Consider the following 19187-nt stretch of genomic DNA (forward strand, 5'->3'; position numbering starts at 1 on the left):
TTTGAAACCTAAAGGTCTACCTCCTCCAGCAAAGCCACACCTTCTAATCCTTCCCAAACAGTTCCACTAACTGAGGACCAAGCACTCAAACATAGAAGCTTGTGAGGGCCATTCTTATTCAAACCACCACAAATACTTAAGACATTTTGTAATGGAATATGTTCAATGTGGCCCCTTAAATGATTCAACGAGGAAAGGTGCTTGTCACCAAAAGTCATGACCTGAGATCAATTCCCCAAAGCCACCTGGAAAAAGGAGAGAGCAGAGTCCAGCATGACATGACCACACTCCTGTAGTCTCTCTTTCACTAGCAAAATCATTTTTTTAAAAAAATATTTTTGTATTTTTGAGAGTATAAGATATTATATCATTTCTTTCCCTTTCCTCTCTGCAAATCCTCCCACATACTTCCCCTTGCTCTTTATTTCAAATTAATTCCCTCTGTTTTCATTGTTATTGCATGCAATATAGATAGATAGACAAATAGATAGATGGATAGATAGATAGCTTCTGAAATATAACTTGTTCAGTCTATGTATATTATATGTCTGTATGTTTTCAAGCCTGGATAGCCAGATTGGCGTGCTCTTCCCTGGGTAAACCTCTGTCTCCCACTCTCGTCATTCCTTAGCTGCCTGTAGCTTTTGTGTAGGGTGAGGCCTCACGGTCTTTCCCCATCCGAGTTAGCACATTAGGTTGTCTCTTGTCCTTGTTGAGCTCATGGTTAGGCAGTCATGCTGGGGAGACTTTGTGGTTGTAACTTCTAGAAGACCCTTTTTACTAGAAGACACTTTTTGAAAAAAGAAATAGTAAATGTCTTGAAAGCAGACAAAACCTTTTTCAGTCTTTTTGTTTATATTTTTGAAGGTTGTTCTCTGAATAAAGCTTATTAGGTTTAAAATGTCCATTGAAAGACGTGGATAAATCCAGACTCCCCCCCCCAAGCAGGAAAAAAATAGAGCCAAAAATCTAAGCAGGGAGAGAAGAATCAGAAATCTAGGATTAGCCGATTCAGTTTCAGGAACTAGCTGAAGATAAAGTTAGATTGTAATCTTGAGCATAATCTTGAGAACCAGGGAGTTGCCCCCTTGTGATCATACTGGTATTTTTGGAATTTTCTGTGACACCCTCCGTACCCCTTTCGGATTACTGGGCTGTGGTTTCTTCCTTTAAAAACCCCTTTTCCCGGTCACTCGGGGTCGAACTCCTCTCCTGGCGGGTTATGAGTCTCAGCCCCAGTGCACTGTTACCTGTCAAATAAGCCTCGTGTGATTGCAGCAAGGACAGTCTCTCGTGAGTTACTTGGGGGGGGGTGTCGTGTTATCCCGAGACTTGAGTGAGAGTCTCCCCACACCGGGGGTCTTTCACCATCACTTGACTGAACTAGATCTTAAATTCCATTAGGTGGGTTTTCATTTTTTTCCTCTTAATTATCAGATGGGATGGGGTGAGGAGAGAGTGAAATTCTGCTTTTAAGAATAGTTTAAGATATGTAAGACAAGAAAGAAAGTCATAACTTAAAACGGGAAATTAAGGCCTGCCTGTTCCAAATCTAAGTAGATGGGCTCAGCTGGTGGGGAACGTCAGAGAGGAAAAGACAAGGTTCAAGTGCCATTTGTGCCAGAACCTGAGAGAAAACAACACTAGTTTCAGGCAGTCTATGGGACACAACCTGGATATAATAGGGAATGATAAGGCTCTGACTTGTGGGAGTGACCCCCAAAGTTGTCCTATGCTACTCCCACCTTCCTTACCCACCCTTCACTGGTACATAGCCACCCATAGCTTGAAAGCAAAATGGAAAGTATTTCTGTTCTGCAAGGGCAGACAGATTTCACAGTTGTTATCAGTTTGTGCCACCGAATACCCATCTGACCTCTGTGATACACCCTTCCTGACACACATTGATGGTGTGTTTACTCCCATCGCTCCCAAAACCCAGACTCAAAGTCTAAGATGCCTGGTGAGTACATGTCTCTTCACCAGGAAAATAAAAAGTATTATGTAGAATTGAAAAGATGTCTGCCCCCACACCATGCACAGTAAAGGTGGAGGAATAGGATTACAATTCATACTGAAATAAAATAGAAGGGCATGACATCTGGGATGGTTTGAAAAGGAATGGCCCCGTCGGCTTATTCGAATGCTTTTACCAGCAGTGGTACCATTTGAAAGGATTAGAAGGGTTAGGAGGGGTGGCCTTGTTGGAGGAAGTGTGTCATTGGGGGTGGGTTTTGAGGTTTTAAAAGCCCATGTCAAGCCCAGTCCATCCCTTCTCCTCTCTCTCTCTCTCTCTCCCTCTCTCTCTCTCTCTCTCTCTCTCTCTGCCTCCCTCCTGATCAGGAAGTAGCCTTTCCAGGGCTGTGTGTGTAGCAATGCCCCCTGCCAAGATGATGATGGAGGACAACCCTCTGAAAGTGTAAGCAAGCTCCCAATGAAGTGCTTCCTCTTAGGATAGTTGACTTGGTCCTGGTGTCTCTCCACAGCAACAGAGAGTGATGAAGAAAATACATTGGTCGGTCCTGCTGGGGTGCAGGAGAGGAAGCACCACCTACTGCACAGCAGGATTTATGGTTGGCAGTTAATGGGATCTTTCAAAACAGATGGCAGGGAGGATTTTAAATGCAAATATTCCCAGAACAGAGAAATGATGTTTGAAATGACAGACATGCCTGTTACCCTAATTCGAACATGACACATTATATACATGTCTCGAAATACCACACTGTATGCCAAATACATTCAATGGATATGTGCCAGTGAAAACAAAAAGAAATCATGTCTTTAAGAAGTTTAGGGTCTCCCTACTCCGGCAATGCAGATCTTTGGTTAGGGTTATTGAGCAGCTGTGCTCTGGGAAGAACTTGTCCATTGTTCCGAGGGACTTCTCCCCTGTCCATTATATTCCTAACTATCAAAGTTTGGACTCTCTGCTTTCAAAGTTCACTGTAGTTTATTTGTGTGATTCCACATCACAGCTTCCCCAGGCCAGTTCCCGTTTATTTTTGAGATTTCAATATAATTATTAAAAGCTTTTTTCTCTCAACCTTATTTTGTACTTGGGTAATAAAAGTGATAGTGACACTGTTTCTGTATTCAATTCCCAAGGGACTAAATTTTGCCAACAATTCAATGAACTTGTAAGAGGAATTCAAGTCTCAGATGAGTCTGCAGCCCCCAGACAGTCCCTTTATTTCTGCATAGAAACACCACAAAGAGAAGATCTTGCTAACGCCACACCACTGGATCAATGGCAATCGAAGTAAACTTGTGTCAGGACACTGGCCTTGAGGTCATTTGTTACATGGTGATAGGAAATGGAGACAGCGGACTTGGGTTGCATTTTCCTTCAATATTAGGTGTTATAGATGGTATCACTTTGGATATGAAGCCTGGAGGTGACAAGTGAAGGAAGTGAGGGAATGAACAGTTCTAACAGCCTGGTTCAGTAGCTTTGGGGACACGTTTGGATCAGTAATGGTATGAGACAATCCTTGAAAGATTTGATTTTACAAATTAAAATAAGTTTAGATGTTTCTTTGAACAATTCAGAGAGTGATCCAGAGATGACTTGCTATCTGCACAGGAATTAAAAGGTACCATTGTGTGTGGTGATATTTTGTTTGTTTCTGATAAATAAAGCTTTCCTGGAGACCAGAGGGTGGAACTAAAGCCACTAGTTAACCATAGAGGTCAGGTAGTGGTGGCACACACCTTTAATCACAGCACTGGAGAAGACAGAGGCAGACGAATCTCTGTGAGTTCAAGGCCACCCTGGGCTACACAAAATCAAACCAGTAAAAGAGAATCAAAGTGAGGCAGTGGTGGCTCACTCCTTTAATCCCACCACTAGGGAGGTGGAGATAAGAAGGGAGGAGACAGGATCACGGTGCATTCTGTCTGAGGACTTGGAGGGGTAGGATGCCCCATTGGGTCTGAGGATCTGGGAGAGGTAAGAAGAATCTCTAGTGGCTGCAGCTCTGCTTCTCTGATCTTTTAATTTTCACCCTTGATATCTGACTCCGGGTTTTTATTAATAAGACTAATTAGAATTGAGCTACAATTGTGCCAATTTGTCTAGGGACACAGGGGACACATGTACACAAACACTGGTAGACACAGATTTTAGCTGGTGCCATGTTTTCTTGTCTGCAGGACCCTGCTTCTGTTCAAATAGCAGTGGCATAAGCAAGAAGTGTTTATTTCTCAGTTAAGTCCAGTTAGCCCAAGACTTGCATGATTCGCCATGTAAAAGATTTAGGTGTCAAAAGAAACTCCAATTTTGAGTCACAGGCTCTTGTTTGATTTTAGGAAAAGTAGCCATTGGTTAATCAAGTTGCAAATATGTTCTTCTCTGGTTGATTTATTCTGACTTTGTTAAGTCAGGTAAGAAACCTTGATTTTTATGAAACCAACAGACTTATTTTTTTATTATATGGATTCTGAATTTTACCTAAAATTCTTCAACTACTTTGATTTGAAATTAGTATTAAATTTTACATCTTTGAGCTGGACGGTGGCGGTGCACGCTTTTAATCCCAGCACTTGGGAGGCAGAGGCAGGTGAATCTCTTTGAGTTCGAGACCAGCCTGGTCTACAAGAGCTAGTTCCAGGACAGGCTCCAAAGCCACAGAAAAACCCTGTCTCGAAAAACCAAAAAAAAAAAAAAAAAAAAAAAAAAAAATTTACATCTTTAACCCAATTTTAATTTGGTGTATGGTATAAAGTACGGGCCCAATTAACTACTCCCCTCTGACTAGCTTACTGCTTCGGCATCACTTAAAGAATAATTGGCTTTGCTGTTGATTGGAGAAGCTGCCTTAAGAATCAGAATCGCGCCGAGAGGTGGTGGCACACGCCTTTAATCCCAGCACTTGGGAGGCAGAGGCAGGCGGATCTCTGTGAGTTCGAGACCAGCCTGGTCTACAAGAGCTAGTTCCAGGACAGGCTCCAAAACCACAGAGAAACCCTGTCTTGAAAAACCAAAAAAAAAAAAAAAAAAAAAAAGAATCAGAATTGCGCATTTTACTATATACAAGAGGCATTTATGAAGGGCCATGTTTTTCCTATCTAAAATGCTGACTCAGTACCCTGTTTTGCTAGATTTCCTAACAAGAACACTCATTGCATTCCAGCCACAATGTAGTCCCCTTTGGTTATTATCATATTAAAAGTATTTTGAAGTTACTGGGATTTATCAGTTCTTTTTTTTCTTCTTTTTCTGCTGTTACACTTAAGTTTCTATCACTCTCATGTTTTTTATCACCCAGAATAATTCCTGTAACATAAAATTATATGTAATATGAAAAGTTTCTTCCAAGAGATATTAATAAACTTGAAAAAAATAGGGTCTCACTATGTATCCCTGGTTGGCCTGGAACTCGGCATGTGTACCAGGTTGCCACTTCACAGAGATCACCTCCCTAACCTTCCTCAGTGCTAGGGTTAAAGGCAAACACCACCATGCCTGTTTTGTTATCTTCCCTTTAGAGACAGGGTCTTATTTGGTCTAGGCTAGCCTCATGCTTGCTTTGTAGCCAAGGCTGATGTTAAACTGACCTTTCTGCCTCCACTTCCCAAGTGTTCCTATTAGACCAAGGGCACCATAATCAGCTCAGTGTCACAAACTTTCTTTCCAGCCCATCCTATGGCATCTTGCTACCTTACCTGAAATTATATATATATATATATGTGTGTGTGTGTGTACATATATATATTTCTGTTCATGTAGTTTCAAACATGTCAGCATGTTCTGATATTTTCAATGAAAAATAAAAGGTATAAGATACAAACTTGGAACGCTGTACTCTGGTTTGTTTTTGAGACTGTCTTATGTAACCCATGCCAGCCTAGAACACTCTTGTAGCTAAGCAGGAGCTTGAACTCCTCGCCCTCAACTCTACTGCCCAAGTGCTGGGATTATGGGCATGTACTACCATGCTCAGCTTCCTGTAGAGAACTTATGTTCTGGGTTGTTTGTTTGGTTTTGGTTTTTTTGAGCCAGGGTTTCTGTGTAGTGCTGGCTGTCCTGGAACTTGTTCTATAGACCAGGCTTGCCTCAAACTAACAGAGATCCATCTGCCTCTGCTTCCCAAATGCTGGGGTTAAAGGTGTGCACCACCACCACCTAGCGATGAGAATTTATGTCTTACTTGAGTTTTCTTTGTAAAGTGAGTATATATGAGCAGGGACTTTTTTCCTCCCCATTTTTTTCCTTGCAACACTGGACCTTAAGAACCACTAGTATTTTGTGGCCTATTTGCACTCAGAGATCTGCCTGTCTCTGCCTCCTGAGTGCTGGGATTAAAGGCGTGCGCCATCAGCCCAGGGTGTGTATTTGCAAAGAACTAGTCTTCCACTAGAGCTGAATTACTACCTAAGAGCTGCAGCTGCTGGGTATTTTAGTGTTTGGGATTCAGGAGTCAAGCCCTCGCATATGTCAGAGCTGTGTATTCATAATGTGTGTGCACATTCAGCTGGGAGTTAGCAGGTTAGCAACACACGATGCCCAAGAGAAAGGGGATAGCTTGTGCTGCTTGCTCATAAAGACTTTTAGTGGTATTCAGATTTGTGTAAGAACTGGGTGCTTCAATCCCAGAGAACTTAGACAACAATGAGGACACTATGAGAGACTTACGTAGATCTAATCTACATGGGAAGTAGAAAAAGACGAGATCTCCTGAGTAAACTGGGAGCATGGGGACCTTGGGGGAAGGTTGAAGGGAGGAAGGAAGAGGCAGGGAGGGGAGCAGAGAAAAATGTAGATCTTAATAAAAATCAATTAAAAAAGAAATATATAAACAGAAAAAAAAACCACATCAAAAAAACCCAAAAAACCTGGGTGTTGGAGGCCATGTTGGCGCCCAAGTGTTGCCGCTACCCCTGGGTTATACAGATCAGGGCCGACTGTACTGCCAGGCACAATGGAGACGCCTGGGCCCAAGCCGTGGCTGGGGACCAATTGTCTATCCATGGCCTTGCCACAGCCAGAGTCTGTGTTGAGGTCCGTGGCTCCTGCTGAACCACCACATGGGGCCAGGTTGGAACCCTGGGACAACGCTGTTGGGCCCATCCATATCTGAAAGGCCTGAACTGCCCACCTGTGGCCATGGTGACGTCCAGCTCTAAACTGAGGCCGATGACCATGTCTGGGTCTGCAGTCTTGCGGCGGCTGAAATCTGTGTGGATATCCGTTGCCTGTGTTACCACAGGGGTCCATGAGAATGCTGAAGTACAAGGGCCTGCTCCGTTCCCCTCACAGGAGAGCAGACCTGAACCTCCTCAGCCTTGGGATTACAGACCCTGAGCGCTGCCCACTGCCTCCTGTCTGCCTTGTGCAGGAAAGCTCGCCCTACCCCAAAGGGAAGACACTTGGGAGGGTTCACCCTACCAATCACCACAGGCCTGGGAGAGTTGGACCCGCCCCTCGCCTGAGAAGGATGTCCCAGCTCCGCGGACTCAACAGCGGCTATCCGGTTTGGTGCACTCGATTTCATATTTCGGAGCGTTTATGACATTTCCATACGAGAAATCTGTTACCTGTACTTGAATGTTTCACTAATATCCCAGAGGATTCAGCCAAGTAATGTACAAATCGTCCTTTCCAGAGAAAGCAGCCCTCTGGCTAGCTTCAAAAGCTACCTTCTCTGAAGCTTGACTTTGTGCGCATAACCAGAAACATATTGGGCGTTGTCTACCACTTTACATTTACTGAGGCGGGTCTGTCACTGGATCTGGAATTTGTCAATTCAGATAATCTGGCTGGCTACTTGGCCAATGGTTGGCCCTGTCCCTGACCCTCAAGGATTAGGATTTAGGAGGCTGCCATACCTGCCCAGATTTTTTTTCCCCCCCCCCGAGACAGGTTTTCTCCGTAGCTTTTTGGTTCCTGTCCTGGAACTAGGTCTTGTAGACCAGGCTGGCCACGAAATCACAGAGATCCGCCTGCCTCTGCCTCCCGAGTGCTGGATTAAAGGCGTGTGCCACCGCCACCTGCCCAGATTTTTATGTGGATTCTTAGATTTGTGCATCAAGCACCTTTTATTCAGCCATCTCCCTGCCCTTCTAATTTTTTGAGAGATCTCTTACTAAACATGGAGCTTACACAGATTGGTCAGAAAGCCCCATGGGTCCTCCTGTTTCATTGATGACACCTGGGCTCATCTTTATTTTATTTTTAAATATGATTGCTAAAGATCTCAATTCAGGGGCTGGAGATATGGCTCAGAGATTAAGAGCACTGCCTGCTCTTCCAAAGGTCATGAGTTCAATTCCCAGCAACCACATGGTGGCTCACAACCATCTGTAATGAGATCTGGTGCCCTCTTCTGGTCTGCAAACATACATACAGACAATACTGAATACATAATTATGAATACTGTATACATAATAAATATTTTCTTTTTAAAAAAAAAATCTCAATTCAGGTCATTAAACTTCTGTAGCATTCACTTTTAGTAAGGGAGCCACTTCCCAGCTCCAACCCCTTAATTATCATCTGTGGCCCATCTTCCTAAATGTGTTCCAAGTGTATCACGATCTTCTTAACTGGCCAAGGACTAGCAGAATCACCATTCCCTGCAGTGTGCCTTATAAGCACCAGCATCTCTGAATATCTGTAATGTGCCAGAGGTCACAAAACATTAGGGATCCCATGGCCTTAAAAATGTCTCGTGGTTGACTAATTCCACAATATCTCTACATAGTTTGATTAATCTTGAATACTTGACATTAACCTCTATCTCCCTCCATTTTCTTAAGTCTAACGTCATTTTAATTGATAAATTTTCATTCTTTAATAGGTAAACCTCAATCCTGGCTGGTCTTGCAATGCTTTTGTATAATGGTTAAAACATTAAATTTTGAGATTCCTATCCATCTTGAAAGGGTCTGCCTTTAAAAAAAAATCTATTTCAAAAAGCCATTCATGGTAGAGTGCACTTGTTCAGTCCAGCACTCGGGAGGCAAAGGAAGGCAGAGGCAGGCAGATCTCCAGTCTGGTAGACAGGATTCCAGGACAGCCAGTGCTAGACAGAGAAACCCTGTCTCAAAAACACCACCACCAAAATTTAACAAAAACTCTAATTTTTTAAATAAGCCTCCAAATTTATAGGTTTCATAATTATAGAATATTCTGGCTTTAAGTAATATTCCTTAGAGGTGTCAGAGAACATGCTAACAGAAATACATGTCTTTACTGGGACATTTATACATGAACACATGATAAAGCTAGCTGCTGTGTATTCTGGGCTGGGCTAAAGGTATAATTAACACCCAAGCTGGCAAGGGCACAAGACGGAAAATCAGTATATAAGACCCGTTGAAAGTTTCAAAGCTTCCATTACTTCAAAACTTGCACTGTGGTTATCAAACACTATTTTAGACTCAGAAACCACTCAGATCTTATATTGCCATCTATAGGTGTTCTTGATAAACTTTACTAAGAATTTTACTTTTAAGAACATAAGCCAGAACTTTTTAAAGCTTTGTTTCTACTTTCATTTCCAAAATCTAAAATAAAGCCTCAGGAATGCATGCTATCATCACATACATGAGACAGAAGTCATGTCTGAAGATGTGGCAGAAATACCCACTGCAAGTCCAAAGAATCTGTACAATCTGTGAAAATAGTGCTTGTGCCACACACCCAAGTCCTGGCTTCAATATCCACTGCTGTCCTTCCGCCCCAAATTCCATGGCTGCTTATGTCCCCACTGTGCTTTCCCAGCTACTCACTGCCTCCGCAGTACTTGTTAATCACTAACTCTCCTGTCTCAATTTTTAGCATCCTAGAATAACCATGACTTATATACTGGCAGTTAATTGCTTCATGGCCAGTGGTTCCCAACCTTCCTAATGCTGCAACCCTTTAATACAGGTCCTCATGTTGTGGTGACCCCCAACCATAGAATTATTTTCATTGCTACTTCATAACTGTAATTCTGCTGTAAATAATGTAAATATTTTTGGAGATAGAGGTTTGAGAACCACAGTTCTAGCCCATACTCCAAACAGCTGTGATTCGTTTGATGGTACTATTTTCCTTATATTTTCTCTTGGGTCATTTCCTTGTTACATAGCTTAAATCCCAGACCGTCACCGCAACCTTCCTCCTGCTCATTGGTGAGTCATGCAATCTTGGCAAAGCAAGCACCTTGCTTAAATTCAGCTCACGGACTCTTTGCCTACACCCAATGCTGCTTCACATCGATTCCTATCACCCCAAGGGACTTTTCATCTGGCAACTATTTCCCAGGCTCACTTTTCCATTCTTCCAATGTACAGCATTTATTTTGCTTTCTTTCAGTAACTGTTAGCCATCTCCTATAAAATCTAAAACCAAACTCCACTGGCCAGCCTCCTGGGTCTAAACACCAAACTGGCTGGCCTAACCCTAATTCCACAAGGTGAAAACACCTCATGTCTCCCACCACACTCGCAGCCACTACCACTAACTTTGCCTCCTACTACACGGCTACCACCCACATCCAAGTCAGCGTTTTCTTCCACCTGGACCACTGTAGTAGTCTCCTAAGTTCATCGATTCGCCTGGCTCTCCCACATGTCAATTTCCTCAGCACTTACCAGATGCGCCACTACAGCTCCCATTGAAAACAATCCTCAAGCCAGGCGGTGGTGGCGCACGCCTTTAATCCCAGCACTTGGGAGGCAGACGGATCTCTGGGAGTTCGAGGCCAGCCTGGTCTACAGAGCTAGTTCCGGGACAGGCACCAAAGCTACAGAGAAACCCTGTCTCGAAAAAAACCAAAAAAAAAAAACAAAACAAAAAAAAAAATCCTCAAGCTTTAGGTATTCCACAGTTTCAATCTTCTTTCAAGTTAACAAAATATTCGGACTCTAAAATTGTGCAACCACTATCTTGGCATGCCTGAGTTTTGGAGGAATTTCATGTCTCACATGCCAATTTAAAAGGTTGTATATATTTTCAAAAATATATTCTAGACTCCAGAACAGAAAGATACACACTAACTGGCTGCCATGGATATAAACCCATGTTAGTTCAATTCATATAACTTAGCAAATTTAAAAACCAGAACAGAAAATTAATGTTATTAGTTCATTTTCCTTAGAAATCCTGATGCCCCAACTTTAAAGAAAAAATTAGCCAAAACTGTGACAATGTCATATATTTGCAATGCTTTCGAAGCCCAACAGTAATTTTAAAAAGAAATTAAACATGCTCTCATTGAATTTTTAAAAATCTATACAATTCAAGCTAATGAAATATTTTATTATACATAGTAAAAGTGTTTTTTTTTGTTTTTTTAAAAAAAAAACATTTCAGGCCCAGATGTCTGCAGGAGTACATGAGGAATGGATTCCACTCGGGTGTAAGCAGTAAACTTCTGAATGAAACCACAAATCCACCAACTCCTCATAGCAAATGCTAACATTCACCAAGGCTTGAACTCCTGTGGCGTCAGTGGATATATTTTAAAGGATCACAAACATGCTCATGATGCATAGGAAGATGGAGAACCAAAGATGCAGCTGCACACTATGTGGACGCCCAAATTTCCTAACTTACAACTTGTTAAGAAGGACAATATACAAAGAAAGTATTTTTAAAAAGTGTGTATGATTCACTGGCAAATGACGTTTTTACTCAAATAAATACCAAATTTTGCCATTTTAATGTCACAATGAAATTCAGTTTCAATCCAAGGGGAGGGAGAATCAACTGAGACATGGTCATGAGTTCAGGATTATATATATATTACAATCTGCCCTATAATACACTTGTGGCTTTGTGATAAAAATAACTCAGGGACATATGGAATTCAAGCTAATTTGCATAACTGTCACAAGAAAAAAAGCATTAAATGCATTTCTGAAATAAGTATTCTCATTTAATTTCAGAATCTCAAAACAGCAACAGACCTTGGCCTTGTTTTAAAAAAGTTTAGTTAGACACTAAGCTAGCTAAATAACCTTACAGCGAAGGTTTTAACATAACAGGTATAGAAAACGCTTTCCCTCTAATCTCAATCTGACATACGTGGAAGAGGTGAAAGGAAAAGGTAGACAATTTCTTTAGCAGCATATATGGCTAAGTCCATCAACCACCTTAACTAGAGTGTCCATTACTGACCCCACTAAAAATACCTGGGCTAACATCAAAAGTTGCCCCTTTCATAAGCTAAACACAATTTCAGGGTCCTGGTAAATAAAATACTTTTGAAATATTTCAAAACCCTTTAAACATAACCCAGAGGAATTACCTCTTCACTGTAAGGAAGGAGGAACAGAGTAAAAGACTCAGGCTAAACTCATTTCCAACTCTCTGAACAAAAGCAATGAAAACAATGGCGGATTAGCTAAGCTCTGTGCTCTAACCAAACTAGTCAATTACAGTGATTTAAGTGGCAACGGCCCCTGTGACTGGGCAGCCTGACAGTTCAGAATACTTTTCGCAATAATTGTTTTTTAAACGTAAAGACACTAAAACAATCTGGTCATGCAACTTTCATTTATGCATTCTGCATCTCTTTGCCAATCTTGTAGCTAAGGATCTTGTTCCAGTCGATCTTAGTACGTGTAACTGGCAACTGTCGACGTAAGGCTTTGAAGGTAGTGTCCGACATCGTCTGGTAATTCTCACTGATGGCAGTCTACAAAAAACAAAACCCAAAAAACCAGCAGTTAAGATATTTAAAGCAAACCAAAGAAGCAACATCTTACAACATAGGGTGTTCTCAGAATAATATTAAGCAGTCCATTTAACTGTCTATCAATGAATTAAAAACCCCAACATGGATGGACTTAAAAGCTGTTTTAAAGTAGCTATTGAATTTCAGAACCAGCCCTCAGTGAAGACAGATACTTTTGATAATCATACCTGGTATTCATTTTCTGCAGCTTCTACAATCTTTATAAATTCTTTTGCTGTCTGCATCTCATTCTGAAACAAAAGAAAATGTAAATAAAAACTGACCCACTGTTATTTTTAATTTACTTGTTTTCCTTTACTGCTGGTCTTGAACACAGAAATCTGTGGATGTTAGGCAAGCATACTACCTGCCACTAACCCACTAATTTTAAAGCCATGTTTAAGCTATTTAATAAATAGTGCAGATGAAGATTCTAACAAGCAAAGAAGATAACAATGTGGCTAGAGAGATGGCTCAAGCTTAAAAGCTCTTGTTGCAGTCAGGCATGGTGGTACACGCCTTTAATCCCAGCACTAGGAGGCAGAGGTGAATGGTTCTCTATAAATTCGAGGTCAGCCTGATCTACCTGGTGACAGAGCTACATAGTAAGGCCCTGTTTAAAAAATAAGAATAACAATAAGAAGAGGTCTTGTTACACAATCAGGAACACCAGAGTTCTGGTCACAGGAATGAAGTCACAAGCTGATTGTCCTACAAACATCCTCAATTCCAGCTCTAAGGGAGCAAGACACTCTTCTGGAGTCCACACTCACACGCACATATACCTTCATGCAGATACAGGCAGGCAGAGATACACACACATACACACACACATTTAAAAGAAAATTATAAAATTGACTATACTCTATGTCCAAGGAGAACCAGGCAAAAATATTTTTAAAGGTTGACGGAGGAAGGTCATTGGTTAATTAATAAAGAAACTGCTTGGCCTGATAGGTTAGAACATAGGTGGGTGGAGTAAACAGAACAGAATGCTGGGAGGAAGAGGAAGTGAGGTAAGACGCCTCAGGCAGACGCCATGCTTCCCCTCTCCAGGGCAGACGTGATGAAGCAAAGATTCAGGCATGCTGAATCTTTCCCGGTAAGACTGGTGCTACACAGATTATTAAATATGGGTTAGGCAAGATAAATTACCACCTTGTGGTGCTACACACATTAATAGAAATGGGCCAAGCAGTGTTTATATGAATACAGTTTGTGTGTTGTTATTTTGGGGCATAAGCTAGCCAGGTGGCCGGGAGTGGGGTGGCAGGAACGCAGCCCACAGCTCTTACTACAAAAGGTCACAGAATACGACTAGTCTCAGTATTTAATTAAGTGATGTTTTAATAATATACAGAAGAAAAATCCAATGACAATATGATATAGATTACTAGTTAATCATGTTTGCCTAAATATTTATTGTGCAATATTTACCATGACTTTTAAAACCCTAACAATTAATAAGAGCATATTTTAAATCTGAAGTACATTTATTCTAAATATTTTCAAAACAATTTTTTTTTTGAGACAGAGTTTCTCCATAGCTTTTTGGTTCCTGTCCTGGAACTAGCTCTTCTAGACCAGGCTGGCCTCGAACTCCCAGAGATCCGCCTGCCTCTGCCTCCCGAGTGCTGGGATTAAAGGCGTGCGCCACCACAATTTTATCATGTAAATATACGGCTGTGCTTGTTTTTCTAACAGTGACACAAAGCAGGCTTGTAGGACAACTGGAAATGACCCACTTGGTCACAATCAACAGCTTATAAGACCAGCCACTGAATCTGGAGGATTCTACTACTGGTTTAAAAAAGGGTGAAGAGAAGGGATTAAGATTCTTATCTCTTAACACTGGAGACACAAAGTTCATAAAAAGATTAACTATTTAAATCATTTAAGATTATTAATTATCTGGAAGCTCTCTGTTAAACACAAACAAACAAAAGCACATACCAATATTCCCTCTGTTAAGTGTCAATCCAAATGGGCCTGTCAATCAACCAACAGAAAAACCTCAAAGAAAAGCTCTGTTCTAAAGACTTTAGAAATCCTATGATGTCTACCCAAAATCTAAGTCAGCACAACTGTCTATTGCCATTGTCCATTCTTACCTCTCCAGGGTAAGTCATGCCAGTCCCTTTCCCTAGAGAATCCTCCACTTTGCTCTGTAGTACACTATTCCATGTCTCACTAGCTGACTGGAGTCCAGACAAAAATTCAGGTGGTAATGAAGTATCAATAAGTATCTATGTTTTTAAATGAAGTATTACTGCCAAATTCTCTAATATAGTAATATGTGAATATGATGTATATATTTGTATACATGCACTTATATAACAATGAAAAATCTTAAAACCTCTTAAACACTTAGAACTACAATGCAAGTCATGTCTGATTACTATGACTAATTCATGTAACACTAGCCTATGAGTTTTGCACAAATTTTTTGGGAGGTGGGTTAGAAATTAGGGTTTCTTTGTATTGCCCTGTCTGTCCTGGAACTCAATCTCTAGACCAAGCTGGTCTTGAACTCACTAAGATTCACCTGCCTCTGCCTCCCAAATGCTGGGATTAGAGGCGTGTGCCACCACAGCCCGACTAGTTTTTGCACAAATCATATAATGAATTTTTCCATAATATCAAACTACCCAATGAGGTACCATATATCTTTGTTATCAAACTCCCCAATGATGTAGCATGTCTTTGTTTTTTGATCAATATTACAAATGATAATTGCAAATGGCAATTTTCCCAACTTCAAGGAAATATTTCTTTGGAGTATAGATAAGTTGCCATGACTAGTAAAGTTTATAAAATTATCAGCATTAAAAGTAGAAACTACCTAAACAATAAGAAAAACAAAACAAAACAAAAAACCCAAAGGAGTTAGATCTAGTAACCACACCAGCAATCCCAACACAAGGTAGGCTGAGACAGGAGATTTTGGAGAGAGAGAATAGCTTGGAATACACAAGAACCTATATCAACAGATATTATTTTTCTTCTCTGGTAGCACCTGGCCTAAAAGAATCATAAATGGTTTTCTAAAGCTAATGCTTCTATAAAATTAATACTTATACTACACTGGTACTTTAATATACAAACACAAGTGTCTAAAGAAAAATGTCACTGTGAGTATCTTAGAAGTGAAAAATATTCAGCAAGAAAATAGATGCAGTCAATTAAATGAACAGTGAAAGAACTCTAGGGAGAAATAAAAAACAAATGCAAAAACTCTTCAATTTGAAGGAATTTAAAACATATAGTATGGTTTCAAAGTTAGGTACAGAATCATGTACTTATCTCCATGACCTTGGTTTAGGCAGTAGTTTAAAAATAAATAGTTACTATAACAAAAAGCACAAATGATAGAAGAGAAAATGAATACAGTAAGACTGAAGTTTTGTTTTGTAAATGATTCTGTAAGTTGAAAAGACTAAACACAGAAGTGAAAACATTTACAAATTACCTGATCCCAGACACACATATAGAATATACATAAAATTTATAACTCAATAGCCAAAGCAGAAATAAGCAATTAAGAAATTGGCAATAGGGATTGTTGTGGGATATTTGTACACAGTGTGAAAATGCACTGCTATAATAAAAAGGTGAATGGTCAATAGCCAGGCAGGAGGAATTGGTAGGACTTTCAGCACACAGAGAGAAAGTAGGAGGAAATAATCGAGGTTCAGGGAGATGTCAAGAGACATGGAGAGAGTCAACCATACAGAATGAAATAAAGGTAAAAAGACACAAGGCAAAACAGAGATTACTATAAATGGGTTACTTTAAGTTATAAGAGCTAGTGGAGCAAGTCTAAGCTAAGGCCAAGCGTTCATAATTAGTAAATCTCCATGTCGTCATTTGGGAGCTGGCTGGTGGGACAGAGAAAGACTTGTTACAAATGACACCCAACAAGGGGCATGCATTTCCACATAAGACCTGAGAAAGTTTTAAAAAAGAGTTCTAGTCACATAGTGGTGGCACACACCTTTAATCCCAGCACTCAGGACACAGAGCCAGGTGGATCTCTGTGAGAGTTTGAGGCCAGTCTGGTCTAAAGAGGGAGTTCCAGGATAGGCTCCAAAGCTACAGAAATCCTCCCTTGAAAAAAGTTCTAAACACACAAAGTAAAATGCAGCTTCCTAGTTCTGCAGTCTCTCATGAGGGCCATGGTAGAGAAATGTGTCTCCTGATAGTTTTCTGTCTGCTCATGCAGACAGAAAAGGTTACAGGTACACAGTAAAGCAGGCTCAAATAGAAAAAATTCTGCAGTTTAGCAATGTGCGTAGGCTTAAGAAAAAAAAGGGTACAGACAGTCTTTAAAAAATAAATAGTTCAAAACTAATAAAGTCTTTAAAGAAAGAATAAATTAAAAAGAAAATAGAACAAGAATAAGCCACATAAGGATGGAAATACTCTAACATAGTGAGTTTGGACCTTATATGGTGCTTTGTTGATTCTGAATGTTTTAAATGCTAATGAATAGAGAATGACAGCTGCTGAGAGACAATGGGTTGTGGAAGAAGGAACTGCTGAATTAAATCAGCTTATATACTTTAGGGATTTCTTGGCTTTAAAATGGAAGTCAGATAACGTGCTGCATTGGGGGAAAGGTTATAACTTTGTTTATATAGGAAAAGAAAAAGTTATGGTTCTCTTCAAAATTAGTAAAGATCAAATTTCATTGGAAGAGACCTCCTGAGGATCTTGGTTGCAGACATGAGGGAAAATGCCAAGAAAGACTGGTGCTGGGTAAGATAATCCCTCATCATGGAAACAGCTGAGACTGGATGATACATGATAAATCTTGTTGACTATAGAATCCTCATGATTTATTATTACATGCCACCCTATCATACGTCATGGATAGAGGTTTGGTTATACAATCCAAATGGACTTATAAAGTTGACAGATGCTTTGTACCTGCTCAAATATAGAACAAAAAAAATCATCCTTAGCTGACTAGTGCACACCACACATTTCATACTTGTGTTAATGTACGTTACCTTTAAAAGCTTGTATGTTTTCAGAAAGAAAAAAGGACCAAACACCAATAAAGACAAGATGCCCACGTGATTCACCTTCTCAAAATGCCTCTCCAAGTTTCCTCAGAGTTCTGCATCCAGAACATTTCAAAGCTGCTAGCTGAGAATGGTTCAGCATTACAGACTACTCTAGCCAGGACTTCAGATAAACCCACCATATAGAGACTGGACAACAAATAATACAGCTAGCTTTCCCAGGACTTATCATTACCCCCAATCTTTTCAGGGTCCCCAAAAGATATCATCACCCCCAGACAATAGGAAGCTGTCTACAGAACATAATGTCCACATTCCCAAGAGGTAGGGTGGGTGGTTTTTGGTCATTCAGTGGATTAAGGATAATTGCCATTATTGGGGGGGGTGGTGTAGCTGGTTACAAGTTGCTATTCATCATGGTCAGAAAAAAGAACTAAACAAAGGAGATCAGATCCAGGGATCTCTTCCTGAAGGGAAAAATGGGGAATATAGATAGGAATGATGGAATAAAAGGGTGGATTGTTGAGTCTGAGTCTACTTTTGAACAACTCTCATATTTTACATTGGTATGGATTTTGTATATTGATACAAATTTAAGTTTATTTAACACTATATATATATATATATATATGTTTCTACTCTTGTTTAAGGTATTGTACCTATGCAGTTAATTTCAAAATGTAATGTAAATTTCTAGTCCTTAAAAGCTATTTAGGATAATTAAGCTTAGTCATCCATTACAATCAAATTTGAAGTCATATTAGATATGTGTTCAAGGTCATACAGAGATCTATATTTTAGATAGACAGATGGCCTTCAAACACTTCAGAAACCTTAAGAATACTACATTTAAGATGTCTTAATAACATAAGGCTTTTCATGACAGTGAGACACATCTGTTCCCTGGAAACACCAATCTATTCAAAAAAAAAAAAAAGATGATGGTCATTGAAGAACCTCCATATGGAGTTTGTTTTTATTGTGGCAAAGTTAGCCAATGGGCAAGAAACCGCCCTTGCCTCGACTGCTGATGTTATGGCGTCCAAACTGGACAAGCAGGACACAAAACAAGGCGACTGCCAAACTTTGCCAAGACAAGGTAGGACAGTCCTTCAAAATTCCTGCTTCATAGCAAAGTCTGTCAGATATTCTAAGCCTGTAGGCCAAAGATGGATGCCCCAATGCTGCAGAGGAACCTTGGGTGACTGTCCAGACAGTTAGTTGTTTCTGTCATTTCTATAGTTTTGGAAATGTTTGCTCTGCACTTCCTGTTTACTCAGGTAAGACTTTCCAGGTCTCTGATGGAGTTGAAGAGGAGACAGTTAAAGTAACAGTTTTCTTTGTTACCAAATTCAGAAAAGAAACTTACATAAGAGATGTAAAGTTTATAGGGCTGACACACATAAAAGTTAGGGCAACTTATAATAAAACGTAAATTAGGTACAAAACTTGTATTGACTGATAGAATAGATAACGGAATATTTTCTCT

At 40.3% G+C, this 19187-nt stretch overlaps 1 protein-coding gene across 1 annotated transcript in view; it reads right to left on the reverse strand.

The window, feature by feature from the left end:
* Positions 1 to 11132: 11132 nt before the first annotated feature.
* Positions 11133 to 19187, reverse strand: part of Capza2 (capping actin protein of muscle Z-line subunit alpha 2) — a 38424-nt gene continuing 30369 nt past the window's right edge. The window contains exons 9-10 of the mRNA XM_057773384.1: positions 12860 to 12922; positions 11133 to 12632 (exon numbers count right to left, since the gene is read on the reverse strand). Coding sequence (XP_057629367.1) covers positions 12492 to 12632; positions 12860 to 12922 — 204 coding nt within the window. The 3' untranslated portion in view covers positions 11133 to 12491. The remainder of the gene's footprint in view (positions 12633 to 12859; positions 12923 to 19187) is intronic.

The sequence above is a fragment of the Chionomys nivalis genome, chromosome 1 (assembly GCF_950005125.1).
Source record: "Chionomys nivalis chromosome 1, mChiNiv1.1, whole genome shotgun sequence".
Taxonomy (NCBI): domain Eukaryota; kingdom Metazoa; phylum Chordata; class Mammalia; order Rodentia; family Cricetidae; genus Chionomys; species Chionomys nivalis.